The sequence below is a fragment of the Oreochromis aureus genome, linkage group 12 (assembly GCF_013358895.1).
Source record: "Oreochromis aureus strain Israel breed Guangdong linkage group 12, ZZ_aureus, whole genome shotgun sequence".
Taxonomy (NCBI): Eukaryota; Metazoa; Chordata; class Actinopteri; order Cichliformes; family Cichlidae; genus Oreochromis; species Oreochromis aureus.
This window is the reverse complement of record NC_052953.1, coordinates 11,930,226-11,956,593: the sequence shown is the minus strand read 5'-3', so window position 1 is coordinate 11,956,593 and position 26,368 is coordinate 11,930,226. Positions and strand designations below refer to the sequence as shown.

The following is a 26,368-nucleotide window of genomic DNA, read 5'->3' as shown; positions in this document are numbered from 1 at the left end:
TAATACACTATAATGCTACAGATCTTTACGTTTCTTTTCTTGTAATTGAACAACACAGTTGCTTTAGTCTCTGAAGTTTACTTTGCGAGAGACAGCTGGAGATCCATTCAGGCAGGCTTCTGTGCAAACAGGCCACATGTTAAATTAACTGGATAATCATCTATTGACAAGCACTTGGCACACATTCAATTTCTCCCTGTAAATGGACACAAACTAAACAAACTGCGTGTGTGTTACAACATGCTTCTAACAATTTCATCACCCAATATTATACCCCCTTTCTTTTAAATATCGTATTGTTTTATTACCAGAATCACTCAAACACATCCCAGCTGGTGAAAATCAAGTAAAAATCAGACACATCACAAACACATTAGTGCTTCCTCAGTGGCTTTGGCTCAGTTGAATGACACTTGAAGACAGCAGAAAGAAGGCGCAGAGAATGTTTCTTCACAGTTAAAAGTATTACAGTACAGCAACTTCTTGTGAAGGAGAGGTTGATGGGAATCTGTGGCCAAGCCAGCTGGAATCCAATGAGTTCCAGCACAGATTTGTTACTGTAAACATAGTAATGATTTTTAGGTATTAATAGTAATGTTTATGTAACAGTTTTAGCTTTTGTTGTAACTACATTTAAGGTTTTGTGTGACCACTGCAGTAAAATAAATTTGTTTTCCCTCATCCCACAAAGTTTTGTTCATCTGGATGTAGCATTTTCAGTAGGAGAAACATTTGATCACATATCCAAGTGACTACTTCAGACTCATCTGACTGCAACTTTTCCCAACCTTATAAACTGACCGCACGGCCCATTGTTTATCAGTGGTGCTAGTTTTGGTCATTATGCAAATGTACTGTTTATAAGGTTGGGAAACCTGCATTCAGCTGAGACTGAAGAAGTCACTTGGATGAGTGACGAAACATTTCTCCCACTGAAAACGCTACGTCCAGATGAACAGAATCAACTTTCTGGGATTTCCTTACCTGGATGATTGAGCATGCATCAAGACATGTTTTTCCTCATGTTACATGCACATGAATGCAAATGTTATTTTGCTTTACTGCATAGAATGTGAATCAGCATTAGAAGACCATTCACTTTAATAAAAAAACAAACAAACAATTATGCTTTGATAAAGAAGTCTGTTAGAGGTTATATTTGGCATCAGGGAAGATGTAACAAGACAAGACTTAAATCCGAGCACTGACAAAACATCTTAACATTTTGACCATTCTGGTTGACCCCATGCCAAAGGAACATATCATTTTGACAGCAATACTTCACTTGAATTAAGTTGCAGCATTTTGCAGGTTTACTATGGCAAACTACTGCATGTATGAACTGTTTTGGTATATGCACATTCAGTGCTGAGAACTTCAAAAGATTTTCAAGAAATGTGTCAGGTGTGAGACACCAAAGTTTAAAAACATATGAGATATCCCACCTGATAGAAACAAATTGTAGTAATTTTATTTTATTATTTTTATTTTATTCATTTTTAAGCATTGTATAGTTATACCAAAACAACAAATATATAACATGCACAGTTAATGACTATTTAAACTTGAAAGTAAGGTCAGTCTCATTCTTTGAGTTTACTTGTCTTACAGTACTGGTGCTGATCCTTTAAAAATCAAGGCCATTACTAAAAAAAACCCCCTGAACTCAGGTCCAGCAAACTATTGGAGAAAAAGGTCAGAGCTAAAAAAAGCTCTTACCTCTGGACAGGTAAACTGTTGGAGCTGATAAGCAGAGGAGACCTTCGCCTCTAGCGTGCTATTTTAAGATTTGGAGGTCATTCATCCCTTTTTATTTCTAATTTCGGCATGTTTGCAGTTTCGCAAACATACGAGTATCTTTCACGTCCAACATTGATTAACCCCATAGCTTTGCATGGTGTTCTTCTAAAACAAAAATCAATTATAAGTTCGGGCCACAGGGTTAGTTGACATGTCATGTTAAAAAAATGCATTCTAAAATAGATTGAGGCTAAAAGTCATTTCGTATATAAAAGTAACAAATAACCTTGCAAACCTAAAACTTAACATTAATGGATAGTGAGTCCCTCACCCTAACAAATCACATAATATTACTTGGAGATCACGTTTATTGTGATGTTATTATGAGTTTTCAGGCTTTTTTATGAAAGCCTGAAAACCACAGCAGTAAAAGCAAACAACATTAAAACATATTCAGTGCTCAAAATCAGAATCACAGCATCAGAATTATTATAATTATGTAGTAGCCCTAATGTTTATTAAATACAAATAATTTTTATTGTGATTATGTATTAAAATAACCGATTAATAAAATATTAATGTACACTGAGTCAGGATAGGGCCTCTGTAGAAATAAAATAAAGGCAAAATGTCATATCTGACTATTTCTATCAGCTTAGTCATTATAATAAACTCTAACTAAACTAAAACACAGCAGTCAAAAGTAAAATTAAAACTAGACTAAACTTAGAAATAAAAATTAACAAAAGATTCTGTACTATTAAAGCAATTACTGCTGCTTACGGAGCCATTTAAATCAATGCAGATGTCTATGTGATTGGCTGCTGGCATTGTTGTATTGCATCATCTTGCTTTTAAATCTAATAGCAATACAACAAAATCAAAAACTAAACACTAAAACAAGCCAAACACTTTGGAAACTAAACTGAATTTAAAGCAACCCCCAAAACCTTCTGACTAAATAAAAATAGAACACAATGGAAAATATAATGCTAAAAATCTTATGCCAATAAAACAAAACATGTTAAAATTTATCTCTTTGCAATAAAATGAACACGTCATGAAAGATATTATCTTGAGAAATAAGGTCAAACGATTTTATAACTTTGCCCAGAGGTTATACCTCTTTGTGTGCATGTGGGCGTTTGTGTATGCTTGCACTTCTTTGGCCAGATGGGGTGAGGTTGGGAAGGGGAGGGTGGTAGGATTTGGTGTGTCCAGCCCCCTTCACCTGAGCATAAAAGGAGCGGAGGATCCCTTAGTGGTACTCACACTTCACTCACTCTGCATACACACACTGGGTGGACTCGCACTCACCAAACTCCTAAAAACACACGCAAGCTAATTTTTTGTTAAGCCTGTGAAGATGCCTTGTGTCAGCGCTCACCTCGACCAGATGGTGAAGATGCCTAGTAGCTACGACTCTGTGGTTGATAAAGTCATCGCGGTAAGATTTGTAGTCAGCAAATTTCCTGTGCTGTGATTCTTTTGTTCCTGTTACTCTAAGTTTCGGTCCGGTGTTTATAATATAGTGTAAAATAGTTCTCACCTACTTCATCTCTCCTCTGAATGCAGGTGGACCAGATCCTGTCAGAGTTCAGGCTGAATAAAGAAGACCTAAAAGAGATCATGAAGAGGATGCAGTGTGAAATGGAGAGAGGATTGCGTTTGGAGACACATGAAGAGGCTAGCGTTAAAATGCTTCCAACTTATGTCTGCTCCACCCCTGAAGGATCAGGTGGGTCATGACTTCTGAAAAAGAAGATTGCCAGTGTTTAGATGAAGTCTTTCCTATGTGAACTCAAGTTTAATGTAGCAGTGAAAAACTACATGTGCATTCAGATTACTGATGTATGGTGTTTTCTCCCAATAGAGGTTGGTGATTTCTTGGCTCTGGACCTGGGAGGCACAAACTTCCGTGTGATGCTTGTGAAAGTGGGTGAAGATGAAGAGAGGAGCTTCAAGGTTGAGACAAAGAACCAAATGTACTCCATTCCTGAAGATGCCATGACAGGGACTGCTGAAATGGTTAGTAATGCTCAGATTTATCTATAGAAGCAAGCATTTTTTTTTACTCTTGTGAAATAACTTTTTAATGTCTCTGCAGCTATTCGACTACATAGCAGAGTGTATGTCAGATTTCTTGGACAAACACCACATCAAGCACAAGAAACTTCCTCTAGGTTTCACGTTCTCCTTTCCAGTACGACATGAGGACATTGACAAGGTGGGTGAATTTACTCTCATGCCTTTCTACCTCCAACAATTTCTTTATTTGCTGGACTTGTAGAAGCTTTTTATCTACAGTTCTTTATTTATTAGACCACCTGTCATAAAAACAGGAAAACAAAACATTTTCAAAATGTTTCAAAATGTCTTTAGAATGAAAAATTAATGAATAGCAGAGATGATTTCACCTTTTATACCCAAATAGGAGCCAACAAACAGTATAACAGTCAACTTTTTCCATTCAGGAATGCAAGTAAATAACTGTAATAACTCTTTCAGTTGTCTGTAAAAAGGTAAATGTAAAAATTTATGAGCAAAAATATTTTTTTTAAATTTTGGCAGTAAAAATATTATTTCAGTTAAACATCTTGTGCATACTGGTGGATTAACTATGATAGAAACATAAAAAATGATTTTGGCCAAGCAGGAGGTGGCAGAGTTTAAGATGTAAAGACAGGATTAGAAATGAGTATGTTAGAGGGACAGCTCAGGTTGAGTGGTGTGGAGACAAAGACAAAGGGACAGTGAATATTCTGGACAAAGGAAAGAAGAAGAAGATCTGTACTGTTCATTTAAGGCAGGTGGTGGTATAATAAATAAAGCACTGTATAATAAAGGTCATACATTTAAAGTTTACTTTTTCTTTTTTTTTTACCATCACAGGGAATCCTGCTTAACTGGACCAAAGGCTTCAAGGCCTCTGGTGCAGAAGGGAACAATGTTGTGGGTTTACTCAGAGACGCCATCAAGAGACGAGGGGTGAGTGGACGTATAGGATTCTTTCTTCTTAAAAGTACAACTGTAGATATAGTAGTTGAATTTAATTCTGTGAATTAAAAATTTGTATCGTCACACAGGACTTTGAGATGGATGTGGTTGCCATGGTGAATGACACAGTTGCCACGATGATTTCCTGCTATTATGAAGATCGCAGCTGTGAAGTTGGGATGATTGTTGGTAAGAAGTTGTAAATGCACACATGCAATCAGCCTGAAGTCTGACTCATAACTAGAGTCTTGCAGAAATGAGCATCCATATAATGTTTGCGTGTATGTTTTCTTACCAGGTACTGGTTGCAATGCATGTTACATGGAGGAAATGAGGACTGTGGAGCTGGTTGAAGGGGAGGAGGGCCGGATGTGTGTGAACACAGAATGGGGGGCTTTCGGGGACAACGGGGAGCTAGAGGACTTTAGACTGGAGTACGACAGAGTGGTGGACGAAGCCTCAATTAACCCCGGACATCAGCTGTGAGTAAACGCAGAACATTGTATTTAGTTCAAACATTTAGCATGCACCTCACACAGCTCTTTAATTTTCAAACGTCTACTGAATACACGTGCAGTCAGGGCTGCCACCTGTTTGAAGGGCTTAAAGTGGTGGGCGTGGAGTGTAAATTGAGTAATTTACAACATGTTACATGTTTTTTTTGAACTCATTATCATTGTCTGGTAGTACTCACCTGACCCTCACCTGAGCTTTCTGTGCAGTTGCTTAGTTACCCACTATTTTTCCTCAGGATGGTAGTAAATGGCCAGACCCCTCATACGTCAGTGATGAGTTCAATGGAGGGGGCGTCAGGTTAATCATCTATCTCTGCTGCTGCTTGCCAGTAACTGTCAGCCTAATGGCTGTTTACCTTTTATGCAGAGATTTTGCAGAGAGCTCAGCCTCATTCAGCCTCTTTAGCTTCGGCGTTGCCTTCCCAACCCATCGTCATTCTTTCCCCAGCGAGTCACAGTTGTTTGCTCATGTGTTTTATGACACACATCATTCCTGTTTAGCCCTCATTTTTCCTCACATGTCCCATAAAATATTTTCCTGTCATTAAAATTGCCTCTCTCTCTCTCTTTTTTCCCTCCTATCTCCTGCAGATATGAGAAGCTTATCAGTGGGAAGTACATGGGTGAATTGGTGAGGCTTGTTATGATGAAGCTAGTAAATGAAGACCTGCTGTTTAATGGTGAAGCCTCAGAGCTGCTGAAGACACGTGGAAGCTTTGAGACACGCTATGTCTCACAGGTGGAGAGGTGAGCATCCTAACCTGGGCTGAGGAAATATTTTTTTTAAAGGAATGCTGCCCATTAAAAATGTGACAAAAGATCATATTTGTTATGCCTGAAATCATTACATCTGCATATGAACAGATGGAAGAAACAGATCATGACTTGACTTTATCAATAGAGTATTTCATTAGGAGAAAATTAAATAGTCTATGTGACGAAAACATATGGCGTTTATTAAATTTTATATATTTAGTGGAACCAGAAATGAAAGAAAATATATTTTCAACACACTAAATTTTCTGCATTGTGCCTCTAGAAGCTAAATTTGTAAATGTTTCTCTCTTTTTTTTTTTTTTTTTACAGTGACACTGGGGATAGAAAACAAATCTACAACATCCTGTCCTCGCTGGGAGTTCTGCCCTCAGAGCTTGACTGTGACATTGTGCGTCTGGTCTGCGAGAGTGTTTCCACTCGCTCTGCTCACATGTGCGCCGCAGGGCTCGCTGGTGTCATCAACCTGATGCGGGAGAGACGCAGTGAGGAAGCCATGAAGATCACAGTGGGCATCGATGGATCTGTCTACAAGTTGCACCCATGGTAAGGAATGCTCTTTGACTTTTAAATAGTGTAGACTTGAATTACCTTTTAAATATATGAGAAGATTGTTCTGACCAATTGTTTGTATGTCTCAGTTTCCGTGACAGGTTCCACAAAGTCGTCAGGGACCTGACTCCTCACTCTGATATCACCTTCATCCAGTCAGAGGAGGGGAGTGGTCGTGGAGCCGCTCTTATCTCAGCAGTGGCCTGTAAAATGGCTACAAATCTGTTCACGGATTAAGGGGAATTATGCACTGATCAGTCTCCTGAATGCGCAGTGATGAGGAAAGCTTGAACTCTGATTGGAGGATATTTATGAAATCCACTGATGTGCCCTTACTACAGGCTGTTTGTAAGCAAACCGATTGATTGTTGTTGTAGGGTGTAAAGACAAGAATGGATCAAGCTGCTCTTATTAGAGGCTGCACTTGGTAGTATCACACCAGGCTTTAGCAAATCCATAATTTCTGAACTTTCTGAACTTTGAGTGTTGCACATAAGACAGAAGTTAGTGTGAGAGCTGTTTAAGATTCATACTTCTTGTGTGTCACTTCCAGCTGGTTGTATGGATGGGAGCATTTCAAGAAGGACTTATGTAGTATTGATGACAATGTATTATAATGCCAGTTTTGTAAATACCGCTGTAAATTATAACTAAATCAAGTTCATTAGTGTGTTGTGTAATTCCTGTTTGTGAGCAATTATATATATCTTTGGTATTGTATATTTAAATGTTATGTTTACAAATTTTGTTACTGTGTTACCTAGTATGGTGTTATTCTTTAAATGTGCTTTGGATGTCAATAAACCTAACTGTAAATAAAAGTACTTAATAAACTATAATACTTAAAATGAATCTGTTTTTATTTTCAACACCAAATATCAATTATTTTTGATAGCATAGCAAAAGTGGATTTTTTTTCTACTTCTCTGACATTCCAGGCTTCAAGGACTAAACAACATCACTGCAATGTATCAAAACTGAAGGTAGTTATCCTGATGTCACATTAATGAAATAAGAGCTACCAAGCATCAATATAATATCCTTCCTGTAAATGTAGCATGTACTGTAACAGATTGACAGGTCTGCTCAAATATTCTAGGGAATATAAAGGATACACTATATGGATAAAATATATCCATATAGTGGAAGATATCGGGCCACAATTTATATGTTTTCAGTTCCATTGACACAGATGTATAAAATCAAGCACCTAGCCTCTACAAACATATGTGAAAGAATGTGTCGTTCTAAAGAGCACGCTGAATTTGAGCATGGTACTGTAATAGGATATTACAGTTGCAACAGATCAGTTTGTAAAATTTCTTCACTCCTGGATATTCCTTCTTAGATATAAGTGCAAACCTCCTATCGCATTTACATCAGCAGGAAAACTGTGCACCAGAAGCTTCTTGGCATGGGTATGTTGCCCAATACCTTTGTCCATATATTCATGTGTATTATTAAATACATCAGGGAGTGCTTAACAGTGTTAAGCAATAATTCTTGATTAAGGACCAGAGACTAATGCAGCAGTTTGCATGTCCTTGAAAAAGCCCTGGTCCAAACAACAAACCATTACATCGAGAGAAAGAAGAGACAGATACCAGGTACCTGTAAGTATTTTAACTTGAAAATATACTGGGTTTTTTAACAATTACATTATCATTATTTTATTATTATTATTATTATTATTTTTTTTTTTTATTTCATCATCATTACCAAAAGAAAAAGAAAAGAAAACAGAAAATTTTTGAGCAAACCCTTGCATTGCAGTATAAGCCAATATTATTCTAGTATTTCTCTGTAAAAAACTTACATCAAATCGATTTAATCTGTGAATTGTAAGAATTTATTTAAGTGACTGTCAAATGTCCAAAGTCACTTTGCTGGTCTCCTTTCCTGTCGTCTCTGTTCTTATCTCTTTTTTCCAGCCCAGAGGAATCCTGTGTGCTTCACCACTTATCACGTCCATTCAGCCACACACTGAAACAGCTTTAACCATGTAAGGGTCTCAGCTATCCATGGCAGTCTATTATAGGAGGGTAGGAGATAAGATAACATGGGCTGTACATAAAACCCACCTAGCATCATCCCCTGGCTGGGAGCCCACCTTCATTCATTCAGACATGGTAAGGCAGTCACTGTTTTTAGTCTTTATGGTGATTTTAAAAGTCTTTCACAAAATTGTAGATGCTGTGTATTTAAGAACATTCTTTAAGTACTGTGAAATCAGTTGTTTTCATCAGTTCAGTGTCCTCTGTAGGATTATCTATGTGATATACTTTTTTCTCCCTCTCAGGCAAGCAAGAAAGCTTCCAACAAGAGACAGAGGGGAGGACAGAAATCCTCCTCAAATGTCTTTTCCATGTTTGAGCAGTCTCAGATACAGGAGTTCAAGGAGGTAAAGTACTCACTAATGACACCACTTCCTTTAAATTCCTGGGGAAATGATCTCGGAAAAGATCTATTACTGCAAACTTTTTTTTTGAGTATTTTCTAAAAGTATTGTCTCTAAATTTGTTATTTGATAAAAGTTAACAAACATTTTTTTTTAATTATAAAACTCTTTCAAAATTGAGAAATGGTTCTGTGTCAAACTTCATTTGAAATATTCTTTGTCCTTCATCCTACAGGCGTTTGGTTGCATTGACCAAGACAGAGATGGTGTTATCAAAAAACAGGACCTGAAGGAAACTTATGCACAACTGGGTACTTTCTTTACTTCCATTCTTTGATCTTTTAAATATTTCAAAGGTGTAAAAGTAGGTATAATTGGCATTTCTCTGTGTGTTTTTGTGTACCAGGGAAGCTAAATGTCAAAGAGGAGGAGTTGGATGAAATGTTGAATGAAGGGAAGGGTCCCATCAACTTCACTGTGTTTCTGACACTTTTTGGGGAGAAACTCAGTGGTGAGACATTTACAGATGTTCAAAGAAATCTTTGAAATTCCTGTGAGGTCCTTTCAGGTGATGGATGATGATATTTTATCTTCCTCCAGGTACTGATCCTGAAGACACCATACTAGCAGCCTTCAAACCTTTTGATCCTAACGGGACGGGCTTTGTTAATAAGGATGAGTAAGAGATCTTATCAATTAGCTTTCACGTTGTTCCGTGTGGGCCATAGCATTATTGCAGGGGTCTTCAACTCCAGTCCTCGAGAGCTGCTGTCCTGCAGCTTTTAGATGCATGTTGAATTACCTCTTCATTAGGCCATCACATTTGGCAAAGACCTGGTAACAAGCCATTTATTTGATTCAGGTGTGTTGGAACAAGCATGCATCTAAAAGCTGTAGGACAGTAGCTCTCAAGGACTGGAGTTGGAGACCACTGCATCTTATTTTTCCTCTCCTTTAACATTTATCTATTTTTATTTAGATTTAGACGACTACTGATGAATCAGGCTGATAAATTCACAGCAGAGGAGGTTTGTGTTTTCAGCTTTGTGTTTTGTTTTTGACAGATTCTCATATAATTTTTAAGATATTTTTCAATAGACAAACTTTCTCTTTATAAACCTACAGGTGGATCAGGCCTTCGCTCTCGCTCCCATAGATCCAACTGGAAACATTGACTACAAGTCTCTCTGCTACATCATCACACATGGAGATGAGAAGGAAGAATCATGAATGGGACAGTTGTGTGAAGGCATGTCATAAAGTCCAACTAAACCCATTTTACCTTGGCTGTTAATAATATAAAAATGCATATGACTGCTATTAAAATTATATCTGAAAGTATTAGATTCTCTCCACCTCATACCTTTGTAAAACCATTGGAAATTAAGAATTTTCTCATTTGTAAGTTACTAATAACTACAAATAAAGTTTTGGCCTCCTCAAACATGTCCCTATTGATTACAAATTCTCATGTGGTTAGGGAAAACTATATATTGAGTAAGACCAAAAATGCTGTTATTCCAACAGAAATACATCTCCTGCATATGGAAATGGTCAGCAAAGATGGTACTTATTTTTATTCCACAAAATATGTTAAGAGATTTTTTTTCTATAAAAGAAAAAAAGAACCTATGTTTGTCACAAATGCAGGATACTGCAGGCAGAGTGTTAAACCAAAAGCAAGCCTTTAAACATTAAAATAACTTCCCATAAAATAAATAAATTCTATAAAGTTAATCAAGAATCCAAAAAACAAAACAAAACAAAACAAACAAAACAAAACATAACAGGAACAAGCTAGGCTGATCAGGGTTTAGAAACAGGACATTTTTGATATATGAATGATCAACAGCAGGTGAAAACAATCAGGGAATCAGGTAAGGAGAAACCGCAAGCAAAGTTAACTTTGAACGTGAAACAGAAAAGAGACAGACATGAAAACTAACACCAGACAAGTGACAGGTGAACACTGGTAAATGGACTGGTTCTTATATTGTGCTTTTCTACTATACCTGCACACTCAAAGTGCTTTATACAAATTGCCTCATTCTCCAAATCACACAAGCAGATTTTTGAACGCTTCTCACATAAGTGCTTTCTATCTAACATTCACACACATTCATACTGCATCGGAGAGCAACTTGGTGTCAGTATCTTGTCCAAGGATATTTATCATGCAGACTGGAACAGCCAGGGATCAAACCCCCAACCTTCCAATCAATAGATGACCTCTACCTCCTGAGCTATAGCCACCCAGTGACCAAGGCATAAACATGGAAACGAGACATGTTGGTTACAGCATATTGGTGTAACAAGGGTTTCCGGTTGCGTTGGAAGTTACCACATAGATTTCTCACACGCTAGCTTGCATGGTCTGGCTCTAAGCAGTGAACACAATTATCATGGCCCTCCTCCATAGGCACCTTTATTCCACAACTTTAAACAGCTGTGCTCCCCTGGGTTGGCCCTAGTCCATCAGTGAAATGTGCCGATTATGACCGAGGGATATGCACTTGGGGCACAAGTCACACCACATATTCTTAATATCACACAGGTTCGCCTAAAAAGCTTTGGACGTGACGCTGTTTCTGTCTCTAACAGGTGGAAATGAACGGCAACAAAGCAATTACCAACACCACACTTTCCCCCTTTCTTTACTCTCTGGCGAGTCTGACATGTCTTCCAACAAGGTCAGATTTTGCGTGGGAAAATAAAATTTCAGTTCCATTTTATTTATATAGTGCCAAGCTTTGCACCGGCCTGTGTAGGAGAGACAAAAGCAATCCCCGAGAGGGGTATGGGGACCAGCTCTTTTCTGACAAGGTAAGGTGACACACACACGTCTGCTGGACTATGTAGAAATCAGGGATTTGAAGAAGCCACTCATGCATAGTGTTTATATTGCTACAATGGCAAGTCGGGCGTGGCCACCACAGGTGATGTGTAGAGTATCCATGTCATCAGTCCTCATACATATAGAATATGTGTAGGGTTTCTGGAGTGTCCACACAATAGAGAACAAAACAGTATCAGTGTAATGAATCCACTTTTGACCAATAATGCGCGGCGAAACTGGATGTGGTTTTGAATTCAGGTGTGTTCAGCCTCATTACCACAGGTGTATGAAATCAAACAACTCTCCGCTTTTACAAATATTTGTAAAAGAATTGGTTGAATAGTAAATGGATACTACAGTCCCAACAAGACAGTGTGTGAAATTTTCTTCTCTCCTAGATATTCCACAATCAATCAAGTGTAAGTGTTATTACTGCACGGTGGAAATGTTCAGGAACCGTAGGAAACCAGAGGCTATGTGATGCATGACCATCACAAAACCTGACAACATGGAGTGTCTGAGAATTATGTAAAGAGACAGAAGATAATGAAATGGATAGCTTCTGTACCTGCCAAGTATTTTAAAACCACATTTGCTACCAAGAAGGTGTTCCCTTTAGTTAAGGTATAGAGTTGGGTTAAATAACTCTAGATTTATACTTATTTTAAGTAGAAAAAATACTAAATTATTTTAGCTGTTTCATTTGTTAATAGCTATATATGTTATTATTATTAGTATTATTATTATTTTACCTGTTAAATAAAAACAGAAAGTTAAGGCATTAAGAAAAAAATATTTAGTTCACACAGTTTTTGAGCAAACCCTTGCATTGCAGTATAAGCCAATACTATTCTATTATTTCTCTGTAAAAACTTTAAGCTTCATTGCTTGATTTAATCTGTGAATTGTAAGAACTTATATAAGTGACTGTCAAATGTCCAAAGTCACTTTGCTGGTCTCCTTTCCTGTCGTCTCTGTTCTTATCTCTTTTTTCAGCCCAGAGGAATCCTGTGTGCTTCACCACTTATCACGTCCATTCAGCCACACACTGACACAGCTATAACCATGTAAGGGTCTCAGCTATCCATGGCAGTCTATTATAGGAGGGTAGGAGATAACATGGGCTACACATAAAACCCACCATCATCGCCTGGATTGGAGTCCACCTTCATTCAGACATGGTAAGGCATTCACTGTTTTTAGTCTTTATGGTGATTTTAAATAAGATCTAAAAAAAAAAAAAAAAAAATGGGAATCTTGAAGATGCTGTGTATTTAAGAACATTATTTACGTACTGTGAAATCAGTTGTTTTCATCAGTTCAGTGCCCTCTATAGGATTATGTATGAGAGTAACTTTTTTTCTTCCTCTCAGGCAAGCAAGAAAGCTTCCAACAAGAGACAGAGGGGAGGACAGAAATCCTCCTCAAATGTCTTTTCCATGTTTGAGCAGTCTCAGATACAGGAGTTCAAGGAGGTAAAGTACTCACTAATGACACCACTTCCTTAAAAATGAATTCAAATTCATATTTAACTTATTTGTCATTGTTGTTTAAAGCAAAAGACTAAATAGAAATTTTAAAATTACTTAGAAATGCGTTCAAAGTATCTCTAAACTTGTTATTCATTAAGAGTAAAAACAACCTTTTTCAGTTATTAAACTCTTTCTATAATTCAAAAATAGTCATGTGCCACATATGTGTTCTTCATCCTACAGGCGTTTGGTTGCATTGACCAAGACAGAGATGGTGTTATCAAAAAACAGGACCTGAAGGAAACTTATGCACAACTGGGTACTTTCTTTACTTCCATTCTTTGATCTTTTAAATATTTCAAAGGTGGGAAAGTAGGTATAAACTAATAGCAAATAAACTATAACAAGTGAAAGCTGTAATGATGTGCCCTGCTACTGTTACTGCATTTATTAATTTTTATTGGTATGTCTCTGTGTGTTTTTGTGTACCAGGGAAGCTAAATGTCAAAGAGGAGGAGTTGGATGAAATGTTGAATGAAGGGAAGGGTCCCATCAACTTTACTGTGTTTCTGACACTTTTTGGGGAGAAACTCAGTGGTGAGACATTTACAGATGTTCAAAGAAATCTTTGAAATTCCTGTGAGGTCCTTTCAGGTGATGGATGATGATATTTTATCTTCCTCCAGGTACTGATCCTGAAGACACCATACTAGCAGCCTTCAAACTTTTTGACCCCAATGGAACAGGCTTTGTTAATAAGGATGAGTAAGACAGCTTATCAATTAGCTTTTGCGTTGTTGCAAATGGGCTGTATTGGTATAATATTTTATATTGCCTCTCCTTTAATTTTTGTTTTTGATATTTTTAGATTTAGACGACTACTGATGAATCAGGCTGATAAATTCACAGCAGAGGAGGTTTGTGTTTTCAGCTTTGTGTTTTGTTTTTGACAGATTCTCATATAATCTTTAAGATATTTTTCAATAGACAAGCTTTCTCTTTATAAACCTACAGGTGGATCAGGCCTTCGCTCTCGCTCCCATAGATCCAACTGGAAACATTGACTACAAGTCTCTCTGCTACATCATCACACATGGAGATGAGAAGGAAGAATCATGAATGGGACAGTTGTGTGAAGGCATATCATGAAGTCCAACTAAACCCATTTTACCTTGGCTGTTAATAATTTGACCTGTCTGCAGTGCAGTGCCGTCCTTGAGTTAGTGAAAGTAATAAGCCCCATGCCCAGTACATGTGAACTTAACTGAAATCTAAGCCCAATGAGACGTGGGAGGAATAATCAACCATGATTTTAAGATGGGGAATCCTTTTCTGACACATGGTCACAGGACCACATGTGAGAAGAAGGTAAGAATTTTTGCTCTAGAAATCATATTTAAAATGGCATAAATCGTAAATGACAGATACATGTATGTGTATGAAGCTGTATAGAGGGTTTTTGTCAAGTTTCATGGAGTTTTTAGTATTTTGAATGTTCAGGAACTCAGTTTTTCTTTTCGTTGCTTCAGGGCAACGTTGTGAAATAACGTGTTCTTCTGGAGGGAAACTTTGCTAACATTGTGTTGGAATGTAATCAATATTACTTCATGTATTTGTGCACATATTTGTGCTCATTTTACATGTTGCTGACGTGATGCCTCTTGCACATTGGGATGCCATCAAAATAAGTCTCCCTTTCAGAGACAGTTGCCAGGCCACAAGAGATATGGGTGACTATGATAAGATAAGATTCAGCCTCTTCTGAATCACATGAAGCTGAAATGGCTTGCATTAGACATTGTGTGTGGATAAGCAAATGATGCCATTTATTAAGGGCAGTAAATTGAAGCAGTACCTACCCAGTGAAAAATGCTGTTTCAAAGTATTAGTCCTTGCTGGATTTATTTTATTTATAAAGTCCCAAATCACAACAATATGTTGCATAGATGCCATTCCAAGCAATTTTGAAGATTACATTGAAAAAGCTGTCCAACTGCCTGGGCTTCCAGGTGTAGGGAAATGTGGTCTCAAATCCTAAATTGCACGAAGTTTGTGCAAATCCAAAGATGAAAGCAAGAAGAGAGGGCGACCCAGTGGTGGGATATCTTAAACGAGTTATGAGAAGAGGAAGAAGCAGGGACCCACGGCTCTCAATCCAAATCAGCATGTCCACCTGGACAGTGCATCACTCTGGCCAATATGTGACAACCCCCTCATCACCAACTGGTCGCAGCAGATAACTACACCACCCTGAGATTGATTCTGCTGGAGGTTTCTTGATATTAAAAGGGAGTTTTTCCTTTCCGCTGTTGCCAAATTCTTGCTCTTTGGGGGTCATGTGATTGTTGGAGTTTCTTACATTGTAGGGTCTTTACTTTAGAACATAAAGCATCTGAGCTTAGTGCTGTTGTAATTTTTGGCGCTACATAAATAAAATTGAATTGAACAAAGGAAGATGCAGGGTGCCTGGGTGCACAGGACATCACAAGTGATTTGTATAATGTGCAGCTCTATTTGACACCACAGAAGAACTGTTTTGTGAAGTTTCACACAGAGTGACAGCAATATCTGACAACATGAGAATCAATATGACAAGACACTGGACAATCAGAACCTAGCCTATTGTCGTTAAGTGTTTTTCAGTTTTTCGTTTCATAATTTTTTGACATTTTTTGAAGATTTTCTGATTGTGCTTTTACTGGTCTCTAACAGTTGTCTTATGAATGAGGATATCTGGAATATTTTTTTTTTTAAACGTTTTTTGAGAATAAAATGGCCCAAAGCGAAACAGTAAATGGTGTTGAATAAATGTCATCATGTACGATCAAAGTGTGTAGTAGAGGGCTAAAAATATCAAAATGATGTAATCATTTTAAATAAAAAAAACATCCCTATTGATTTTAAATTAGACTGTGTAATTGTTTACAGAGTCACCTAAAAAGCAAAGGTAAACAAATCCTTTTTGGGGTTGTGTCTGAAAGGGCATCTGTGGTAAAACTCCTCCAAATCATGCTGAGCTACCTGCTGTGGTGACCCCTTGTGCCAAGGAAAAAGGCAAAAGTAGCTTTTTTGTCTCCTGTATTTCTGTAATACTTTAGATATAATTATTGATGTGTATGGAGCATCTTTTATTTTATTTTACAACTTTCCTTTTAATGTACAGCACTTTGGTTAATTTTTTTGTTTGAAATGTGCTTTATATTTATACATAAAAATGATTGGATTGGATCAAATAAAACATCAATCAACCATAAATATCATATCAACCGTAAATCGAACCTCAAATATATCAATTAAGAATCCAAAATAGAAAAAAACAACAACAAAAAAACCCAGACCAAATCCTGATGACCATGAATCCATAAATGGCAATGAAATTATTTTATGTTGGCCTCTGCTTACAAAAAAGATATTGAATTATATATTCTTATTGTACTATTATTTTTGTTCTTATATTGAGAGAGCTGCAAGAACACTGATAATTTGCTTTCACTTCAACCCTTTCTGACTTTGGGGTCCTATTTAAAGTACAAAAACAAGAATGCATCTGTAATCAAAACACAAAATACATCTCATCTGTTATTTAGAAGTCTGCTGAGTATGATTTGCTCTTTTTGAGAACATTTCTTTAGAATATTTTTATAACAGATTTGATGTTAGTTTTTACTAAAATTGAGTCATTTTAAAAAAATGACTCAATTTAAAAAAAAAAAAAATCTAACAACAACAAAGAAAACATATATATATATATATATATATATATATATATATATTTTTTTTTTAAGAATTAAAAGTAAAGAAGATAGCCCTGACTGCATTCATTGCAGCCACAGGCACTGCTGTTTCATTCTTTTGGGGGTACTGTTGCCATGGATACAACAACAAACATCCACATAAACTGCAGAGCCACACTTTCTTACCAACATATCAGCCAGTCTACAAGAGAACAACGAGTGTGTGAAGTCCTGAAAGGCAAGCTCCTCTTTCAGCTACAACAGCAACTGGGCATGTTTGCATCCACATGACTGAGAGTTTTGGTTTTGATTTGGTTTCTTTCTGATATTTGTACATCTGCTATCAAAGATGCCAATCGCATCTGGAGCTGCAGGCAGGGTGGATGTAGGAATAGACACAAGCAAAACATGGACACCACAAGGACTGAAAAGGAAAACAAATTCTACCCACAGAAAAAACGACTCCTATCTGCAAAGGTGAGATTACTACAGATAGTGATTAAATGTAACTGCAACTTTTTAAATATGCTTTATCAACAACATTTATAGCCTCATCAGAACACAAATCACTGGACAAAATTGTGACTATTTCATCATTAGATGAAATTGTGTTATTGTTTAACACAAACTGAACAGCAGTATTTTATAATACAGCAATTTAAGATGTTTTTGCTGTGAAACTGCAACTGTATTCAGCATTCGTCTGCCTTACAAATGAATACTCTGCATATACTGCTGGTTTTATTTGGCTGGTTTTATGATGACCAGCTGGCTCATGTTAGAGGCAAGACTGCTCTTAATGGAATAACCACTGCATTAAACTATGTTGTACTGTAGACCTGCTGTTCTTTATTGCTAGGAGATAAAGGCGCCCTAATTTAACTCTGTCCATTTGAATCAACAGCAACCCGTTTGTCATCTGAACTGGGCAGAGGAGACGCAGATGTTTGACACTAATTCCGCTCATAAATATTTCACCGCCCAGTTTGTTTTTCCAAACCGGGTTACTAAAAGAAGAGACAAAAAGACTCAAAAGCTGTGACACATGGGCTGTTTTTACAGTTAGATCCTTTTTTATTTGGACAGTGAGAGTTTTTGTAGTTTTGCCTCTGCACCACACCAAAGGACATTTTAATTCAACCAATCAAAACGAAGATTCTTTAATTCAATAGTTAAGAACAAGTTTGCATTAGCTATTTAGGAATTATAGCCTTAATACACATAGTATCCCAGTTTCATAGGTTTAAAATGAGTTTGACAAACGAACATAGTTTTATATATAAAGACCGGTTTTGATACTTGGCTGAAAATCCTTTGTACTCACTGATTGTAAGTCTAGAAACCATGGACATCACTAAATACTGTATTTCCTCCCTTGAGATGCTCGTTTCTTTTTCTGCAGTCTCTTTTAGTTGTTGCTTGTTTGTTGGGCTTTCTGCTTTCAGTTTTGCATGTTTTATAGTTGAAACACTAGGTTCAAATCAGGTGACTGACTTCTTAGCCTTTCTTTGCTTTGAGAAACTCTTAGTTTGCTTTTTCCGTCTGCTTTAGTTTATTGTCCATTTGCACTGTGAAGCACACTCTGATCAGTTTTCACATAAACTATAAACACCAATAACCCAGTTCCACTGGCACATCTCCATAATTTCTCATTATTTTTGTACAAGTTCGTCTTGGTTTCCAAAGATTTTGTTTTTTCCAGAACTGTGCATTTAGATGTTTTCTGGTTTTCTAAGTCTAACCAGTGGCTGATTGTACACTTTGACAATATCACACCTACCTCCTCCAGTTTGTTCTTGGCTTGTCTAGATGTTTCAAAGTTTCAAAGAATATTCTTATCTGAATACTTATGGAACTAACTACAAAACACAAAGTAATTCCTCTGACTGCAGAGTTTCTTAGCTATGTCTACTTTGTTATTAATACTTGCAGATATCAGGAACTCAAACAACAACAGAGAAAAAGGGACTCCTTGCAGGTGAGTACTTTCATCAGTCAAAGGCCGAGTGGTTTAAAGGTTTTCAGACAGAATTTCATTGATTCAAACTTGTTTTTAAGCAGAGCACTCAGGACAAAACAGAACCCAGCAATCACGAAAATGATGGTGAGATTATTGACAGTTTGACAAACAAACAGAAAATATCAGGACATGCAACATTCAAAAAGTCTCCCTAAAACAAATGCTTCTCCAATCTGCTTTTAGGGCCCAAAGAGGAAGTCCCAGAGAAAAATGGAAGCCATGAGGATGAAATTTCAGGAAAACTATCCAGTGAGAAGCCATCTAAAAAGTCTGTTCTGTGCGTTATACTGTGAAGCAGTTACAGCTCATGTTGTCATTAAATGAACTGGACTGTCACACACAACAACGTTAACGGTCATCATTCAAGTGTCAAACTTGTGAGCTTCTTTTGAGGAGCAGAAGAGGTCAAATTTCCCTTTTGAACAACAAATGCTAAGCTGCTGCCAGTTTTGAACTCAAATGTGTTTGTTCGTTCAAGTTAACTGAGAACTAGCACGGTTTGTTAGTTATCAGCGTGAATTCTTTTGCAGTATTACCTGGCAACACCTGAATTCATTTGTACAGTACAACATTTGTACCATGGGCTTTCAACATGTAGACAAACAAACAAACCAAAAAACACAACAAGTAGAACACATTTAAGTCGACAAATTAGACATTCATCAAGCCAGTTTGTTGAACCAGTGGCTCATCTGCAATCACACATTTCACATCAGTAAACACTGTGCTCAGTAGTTTGGGGTCACTTAACACGTCTTTGTTTCTGAGAAAAAAAAAGGATGCTTGTTTTCATCTAATACCACTTAACTTTGCTCTGAAATATTGACGAAAGGTTGTAGAATCAGTAGAATTAATAATCATAACTAACATATGATTGCAGCAATGTTATTTATGTATTACAAACACACTGCTAGCTACCAGAAATTTATCAAAAGTCTAAATGATCATGTTAGCACAGCTGAAAACTGTTGTACCCTTTAAAGAAACAGCTCAGTTGGTTAATTGAGTGCATGGAGCTTTGTTGCATTATAGTTTTCAAAATCCTAAAGTTGTTTGACTGGAAGTGTTTGACACTATGGTCAAACCGACAGGTGCTGTTGCTCCAGACACTTAATGCTTCTGTAATCAATGGGGGCAAAAAGTAATCAGTCATCCTTTTCATATGTTGAACTTGCATCATTTAAATCAATGTGCCACTGGAACACTGCAGTAATCATTGCTGAAACAAAATGTCTCTGTATTTTCTAAAAAATTAAAAATATAGAACATGCTGTGTGACCCCAAACTCTTTTTTAAAGCAGCAGTAAACACAGAGAGCTTTTCTTTTTCAGTTCCTCATAATGTTCAATATTGCACTTGTGTTATCTATGAATCACTGAGCCTTCCCTCTCTTTAGCTGTACCTAAGTTTTCACAGTTTTTTAAATCTACTGTAGCGTATTTCCAGTCAGTTACAGCCAGAGAGAAAACACTGGAGGACCATTGCATTTTTTTTTCCAGTAGATATTCTCCAACACAAGACAAGGCCTTTGTTTATTAGTCTGACTGAGGATCTCAGTCGCTGTTGCTGCTGCTGTCATCTCTCACCACCATGTTGCTGTACTTCTTCTGCTGCTGCTCTTTGAATGTCTCCTTCACCTTTGCCCTCTTGAGGCCTCCATCCCTGCATGCAGACAGAACTAAACGATTATTCAGTGTCATATGTTCCCCTATGGCCATGTCATAAAAAAGAGCTGACTGACACTTTGAATGATTAGCATTCAGACAAAGGACTACATCTTTCTCTATTCCTCTTCTCTGTGAAATCATTAAATTAGAATTACTTTAAAAGGGATGAGGTAAGAGCTTACCATTGCAGATCTACCAGCCCTCCCTGGTGAGCGATGGCTGACTTCACTCTGTTGGCAAACTGGACAGCATCTTCACCCTCCTGACATTTTTTTGGGGGGGGAAAACTCAGTCCATTGTGATGCATTACTCATGTTGTGTGAATCAGTTTATAAATCAGCTTATTGTGATAAATAAAATCATTTTTATTACAAAGACTAAAGACTAACTGTCAATTTAAGCAAGTTAGGCAAGTTGAAGTCTCAAGAAAACAAATGTGATCCGAGTTAAAGTCCTCCTAAGTCTATACAGATATATACATAGACTTCATTCATCACATGTCACACACACCTGTTGGTGCATGGCTGGCAGGTACCAGACATTGCATACAAGGGCCCAGCTGGTCATCATCCTCAGCAGGTAACTGACCATGCTGTGCTTGGAACTGTTCCAGAAAGCATCTCCAAACTTTGGGTCATACTAGGAAAAGTTTAAAAAGCACACAGACAAGCATTAAGTATCAGAAATGTGTGACCTAAAGGGCTCAAATATATATGACTGAGAGATGAAGGATGAATGCTAGACTGGGCTGAAGTACCTTAATGGCGACTGGGTATATTGTTGTTCCAATTTCAAAACTTCCCTTTTTAAACATCATGACAGATGTGTTGTTGATACAAGTTCCTATAGAAACAGGAGATTAAAGAGACAGCTGTGTGAGCTTCTTCCAAACCCACATAGAAAATATCTGTTCGTGTGACACAGCTCAGTGGCCAGACTGCCATCAGACACGGAGCTAAAATAACAGCACTGACTCAGACTTTTCTTTGATGATACAAAGATCAAACTGCAGTGGATAAAGTAACTTTATCTTTCTGCTTGGTGACACTTACCCTCTGGAAATATCAATATAGGAAGCTTTTTTTTGTCATTCACATGGTCCTTCAACCTGGAAACAACAGAACAGGTAATGGAAACCATTTATAAATACACACAATAGAAAATACATTCAACAATTGGAATGAGTGCCTTGTTGAGAAGGGATTACAGTATAGAGACTGGAATCCACACTGCAGTGAATCCAGCATCAGCTTTCCAAAACATACTTGTTCTTGTTTTGACGGTAATAAGTTTGTATTTCCAAGAAAACATTAAACTTTCTGTGTGCCAGAACAGCCACATAAAGTAAAGTACAGGCAGGAAAAGCAGGCACTGACGAGACCAGAAAGAAACGTGTTCATGTGAGGGAGTGAAATATGAACCTTTTGGTCACTAGATGGCGATCTTTCATCTCTGACCTCTCAAACCAGACATGAGGACAGGATCTCACCATGGCTCTCTGAATAATGCCCATCAGGCCTCCATGGACCTGACCCACCTAAGAAACATATAATGTAAAAATTTTTATTTTATTTATTTATTTTTTTTTTTTTTACAACAAATCACAGTTTCTAAAAAAAAAAAAAAAAAAACACTTTATATGTAAAACTCCAAATAAGTTGATCTGAGGGTGGCTTCTTTGCATACCATAGCATAGCAGCCATCTGTGCACAGAATCACAATGTCGATCGGAGAAGTATGATTGGCAACACAGATTCCTCCTTTTTTGGGTTTATTTTCCCTGCAGAGGAAATGAAAACACTGAACTCAAAGCCAAAGGGTAAAACCAGCCTTTTTTAAGGATGGTACATAACAGGAAAGTGTTTTACCTGTTGTGATAGCGAATGGTGGCAGAGAGTCCTCGAGCACAGATTCTGTAGCACATCACATGGACCAACTCACTGAGCCAGAACTTTATCCTAAAAATAAATATTTACAAGAAAAAAAAAAGACACTCTGTTGAGAAAAGATTTCCATTATAGTACTTTTTCTAACGTATAAGACAAAAAAACAAAAAAAACCATATGTTTTTAGTCACCTCCAGTTTGGAAGCAATCCAACTGCAGATGTTCCTATTACCAACCAGCTCACACCGATGACGGTCAACGTTATTCTGGAGAGAGAGTGACACATTTCACCTTCAAGCAGCAGGTCAGTTGGAGTTTAGAGTTTTCATTGAAACGTAACAGAAATATAAATTACTGCAAGTTATGTAAAAAATGAATTTTAAATTGCACATTTTTATTGCACATTTTTTATGGCATTCTAATGGCATTAACTTCTTCCTCTCATACAGCTTGCAATTTTTTCAGTAGACTTTAAACTCAGTTGAGATATTTTCTTAACACAACCAAAGGCACAACCAAAGTCTTGACCCCGTCTTCCACACTGCTTCTCTGTGGAGGAAAGTGTAAATTTGGGGCGGGTGGACTCTGTGCAGTAGTTTCCTACCTGAGGGGGGCAAGGATGCAGTATCTCACAATGATGCCAAGGCCATAGACCAGTGTCAGCTTCAGGCTTATGTACTGGAAATCATTGTTGGTACGAGTCAGTAAGTTCCAGGACACCAGCTCCTCAGAAGTGAACCGCTGGGTCACCTGATTTTAAAATAGAAAGCAGACAAACATGACTAAAACATTTTCATTTTAAAATTAAAACCAAGGTGTTAATAAAAAAAAATGTACCTGATCATCTACAATACTCTCAATCCCTTGTCGGATGAAATAGAAACAGTCACTTAGTGTAAAATCACCACCCACTGGTGGTTTTGGGCGACTTCGTCGAAGTTCCTCGAGCTCCTTCTCCATTGATCCATTTTCCCTTTGGATGAGACCTGACACACATGCAAACACACACACAGACACGCAGACACACAGACACACAGACACGTTCACAGTGATGGAATTAAACTAGCTGATATGATTTTTTATCTTAGTAACAATCACATAGATAAGTCAGCCTTGCCAAATGTCTTAAGGCAATGTTAGTGTTAGAAGATTAAAGAATTTGTCAGGGAGTTCAATCAGGAATGTTTTTCTTGGAAGAGCATTATGTGCTGCACTTTGACAAAATGCATTTAAAAAAACAACAACAAAACACGAAGACTGAAGCCATTCAGAGCATGAAGTCAAGATAAAAAGTCTTTAAAAAGAACAGAACTGAATCTGCATCACCTCAGTGTCATATGGCACAACAGGCAGGCATGTAATACTTTCAGTGATAAGATACTGTATCTGGAGTTCTCATCATAGGAGGGACTTTACAAGAAAGATCTACTTAATTTACGACATGTATTGCCTAAAACATGTCCTTACACCTTCTTACTTGTTTTTGCTTGCAGTCTTTATTAACAATGGTCATACTGAACAGACTGTAAGGCAAACAGGTCTGAGAACAGTTTAAAAACAGCCTCAGCTTGGATTCCACATTACCTCATATCTCAGCAGGCAAAGTCCAGAACCTACACTAACACACGCCGTATTCAGTCAAAGCATTCAGTACAATGTCTGCCCTGTTTCTGTTCTTCAGGCGCTTTTACTTCTTGCACTCATTGCTCATGTTAAAAATGTTCGGCTCACACACTTTGAACTTTGGAGAGAGCAATTTTTGCTGACCAAACTGTCTTTCTGTGCTCCAGCATGGGAAACCATCCTGTGAAGCTTGGAGATTGATAAAGAGTTGATTTATTGCATCTTGTGAGATAAGACAAAGTACCCAGAGCAACTTTACTTATTACCTATCATAAAAGTTACTGAGCGTCAGTGCCACCAAAGAGACTTTTTGGTGAAAAATTAGCTGTAGTATGGTAGAAAATATGAACATTTTTCCTTAAGACACGAAAGGTTTTGCTCTGTGAGTATTTTATATGCATGCATTTAAAAAAATTGCCACTTTAAAGGTAGATCAATCTAATTTTTAAAATGTGGCCATATCATTGCAACATGCCAGCACAGACTTGTGATGAAGTATCTGATGAAATCTGCAGACACAAAGCTTTCCCTGAACCAAAGTTTCACAATAAGGGATATGACATCAACTTATCTGTAAAAGAGTGCCCGCACCTCATTTTCCTTAGATCTATCAATCAAATTTCTTTCTACTTACCATTAGATGAGGAGGGTTTGAGTGTTCCTTCATCTGAATTTGCTTTCTGTATATTCAGAGTGGCCCACTGTGGAGAACAGACAGCATATATTAATGGCCAAGAATCAAAATATCTCCACAGTTTAAGCATATCAATCTATGAGGGACATAAAAAATTACTTGTGATAGTACCTCCAAAGTTTTCACCAGTATGGTCATGTAGATCTCGGAAATGCCCAGTGAGAATCCAAACATGGAAGGGATCATGATGAGGAGGATTATGAGGTACAGCCAAATCTTCAGTGCCCAAAGGGCTCCCGCCCAGAAATCGTCCATCTCTACTTTATTCCCTGAGGTAAACAAGAGCAGCCCTGTGGCTCAGCTGCATGAGTACAAAGGGGGGAAGAAAGACTTTAATTCACTTTCCTTTCTTTACTTCTTAGACAACTTGGAAACATGTAATCATAACAAGGGGGGTGAAAAAGACAAACGAAACGTTGAAACACTCCGGTGTTCTGGGATGGTTTCTCAGAACACCGGGTCACACTACACGGTACAGGTACACACTGATCCCGCGCACAAAAACAATGGCGATCAATAGCACATGTAATCCTTCCAGCATAAACAAATCCACAAACTCTGACAGAGCTACTCTATACTTTAATTACAAAGTTACATTTATCCTGTTTCAGATTGAAAGAGATCAACTTACCTGTCAAACTTCAGTCCATTTCCTTTCCGACAGCGGGTAATTTAAGAGACTGAACACGCAGAGCAAACACGCCCATTTACTAACTAGAACAAAGTTCATGACCTACAGCGCCTTCCTGTGGTCACAGAAATCAGTGCAGATCTGTGGCTTTAGGGTTAGACCTTAAAACATCTTTGGACACTATCAAAAAGACTTCCACGAGGTCTACAGGTTTGATTCATAAAAAGTTTTATATTTTAGTCCATAGGAAGACACTTTAGTTGAATGTAGACCAAACTAACTAGTTACTATACAAGTTGACCCTGCTAGGATCACATTTGAAAATACTTTTTGGTGACGTGTTATTTTTGGATGAGTCTGAGCCGGAGGAAGCACTCAAAGCAAATGTCACTAAGGTTGAGTTAAAGTATGTAGATGGAAGCTGCTTCTTATAATACTGAACTTGTATTTACTGATTGTATCATATTTTTTTAATTTTAAGAAGTAAAGCATTGTTAAAATGTAACCCCACTGTTTGAAAACCAAAAGTTGCTCTTTCATATTTGCTAAGCCTCCGTATATATCAGGCATCCAGGTTCTTTAAAGCTGACATAATTGATTGGAGCGTTAAGAGAACCAGTAATATTAATAAAATGCCTCAGACAACTCACCAGAACACAGGAAAGCCTTAATGAGGAATGTGGCAACAGTCTCTGTGTGGCAGAGCCTCCCTCTCTGACCTAAAACTAACAAAAGGTCCTGATTATTTTCTAGGTTCAGACATTTCACAGTCTGTTGCTCATTACTGTAACAGGGGACTTAAGGGGGGCGGTTTGGGTAACGTCTCTGG

General features: G+C 37.5%; 4 protein-coding genes across 5 annotated transcripts; 3 read left to right on the top strand and 1 right to left on the bottom strand.

Annotated features, from left to right (window-relative positions):
* The first annotated feature begins 2,997 nt into the window (after positions 1-2,997).
* Positions 2,998-7,426, top strand: gck (glucokinase (hexokinase 4)). The gene is made up of 10 exons (XM_031727944.2): positions 2,998-3,187; positions 3,316-3,478; positions 3,614-3,768; positions 3,848-3,967; positions 4,633-4,728; positions 4,827-4,926; positions 5,036-5,219; positions 5,844-5,999; positions 6,339-6,572; positions 6,668-7,426. The coding sequence occupies exons 1-10, from the start codon at positions 3,107-3,109 to the stop codon at positions 6,813-6,815; spliced, it is 1,437 nt and encodes a 478-aa protein (XP_031583804.1). The 5' UTR covers positions 2,998-3,106; the 3' UTR covers positions 6,816-7,426.
* A 643-nt stretch (positions 7,427-8,069) lies between these two features.
* LOC116311030 (myosin regulatory light chain 2, atrial isoform-like) lies at positions 8,070-15,588 on the top strand. 2 transcript variants are annotated; one of them, XM_039620321.1, is made up of 9 exons: positions 8,070-8,191; positions 8,510-8,707; positions 8,878-8,979; positions 9,212-9,287; positions 9,383-9,487; positions 9,577-9,655; positions 9,956-10,004; positions 10,102-10,229; positions 14,427-15,588. In XM_039620321.1, the coding sequence occupies exons 2-8, from the start codon at positions 8,600-8,602 to the stop codon at positions 10,204-10,206; spliced, it is 624 nt and encodes a 207-aa protein (XP_039476255.1). In that variant the 5' UTR covers positions 8,070-8,191; positions 8,510-8,599; the 3' UTR covers positions 10,207-10,229; positions 14,427-15,588. The 2 variants fall into 2 exon arrangements, with proteins under 2 accessions (XP_039476255.1, XP_031583888.2); XM_031728028.2 differs by lacking the exon at positions 14,427-15,588 and having other exon boundaries at positions 10,102-10,420.
* Positions 12,865-15,588, top strand: myl7 (myosin, light chain 7, regulatory). Its single transcript, XM_031728029.2, has 7 exons — positions 12,865-12,993; positions 13,186-13,287; positions 13,528-13,603; positions 13,777-13,881; positions 13,971-14,049; positions 14,153-14,201; positions 14,299-15,588. The coding sequence occupies exons 1-7, from the start codon at positions 12,991-12,993 to the stop codon at positions 14,401-14,403; spliced, it is 519 nt and encodes a 172-aa protein (XP_031583889.1). The 5' UTR covers positions 12,865-12,990; the 3' UTR covers positions 14,404-15,588.
* A 2,483-nt stretch (positions 15,589-18,071) lies between these two features.
* agpat9l (1-acylglycerol-3-phosphate O-acyltransferase 9, like) lies at positions 18,072-25,633 on the bottom strand. The gene is made up of 14 exons (XM_031728030.2): positions 25,540-25,633; positions 25,020-25,209; positions 24,849-24,915; positions 23,429-23,577; positions 23,196-23,341; positions 22,783-22,857; positions 22,574-22,663; positions 22,392-22,485; positions 22,127-22,242; positions 21,758-21,813; positions 21,463-21,548; positions 21,216-21,344; positions 20,888-20,967; positions 18,072-20,700 (listed from the first exon to the last, which is right to left on the bottom strand). Exons 2-14 carry the CDS (start codon positions 25,161-25,163, stop codon positions 20,592-20,594), a joined length of 1,341 nt encoding a protein of 446 aa, XP_031583890.1. The 5' UTR covers positions 25,164-25,209; positions 25,540-25,633; the 3' UTR covers positions 18,072-20,591.
* Between the last annotated feature and the right edge of the window lie 735 nt (positions 25,634-26,368).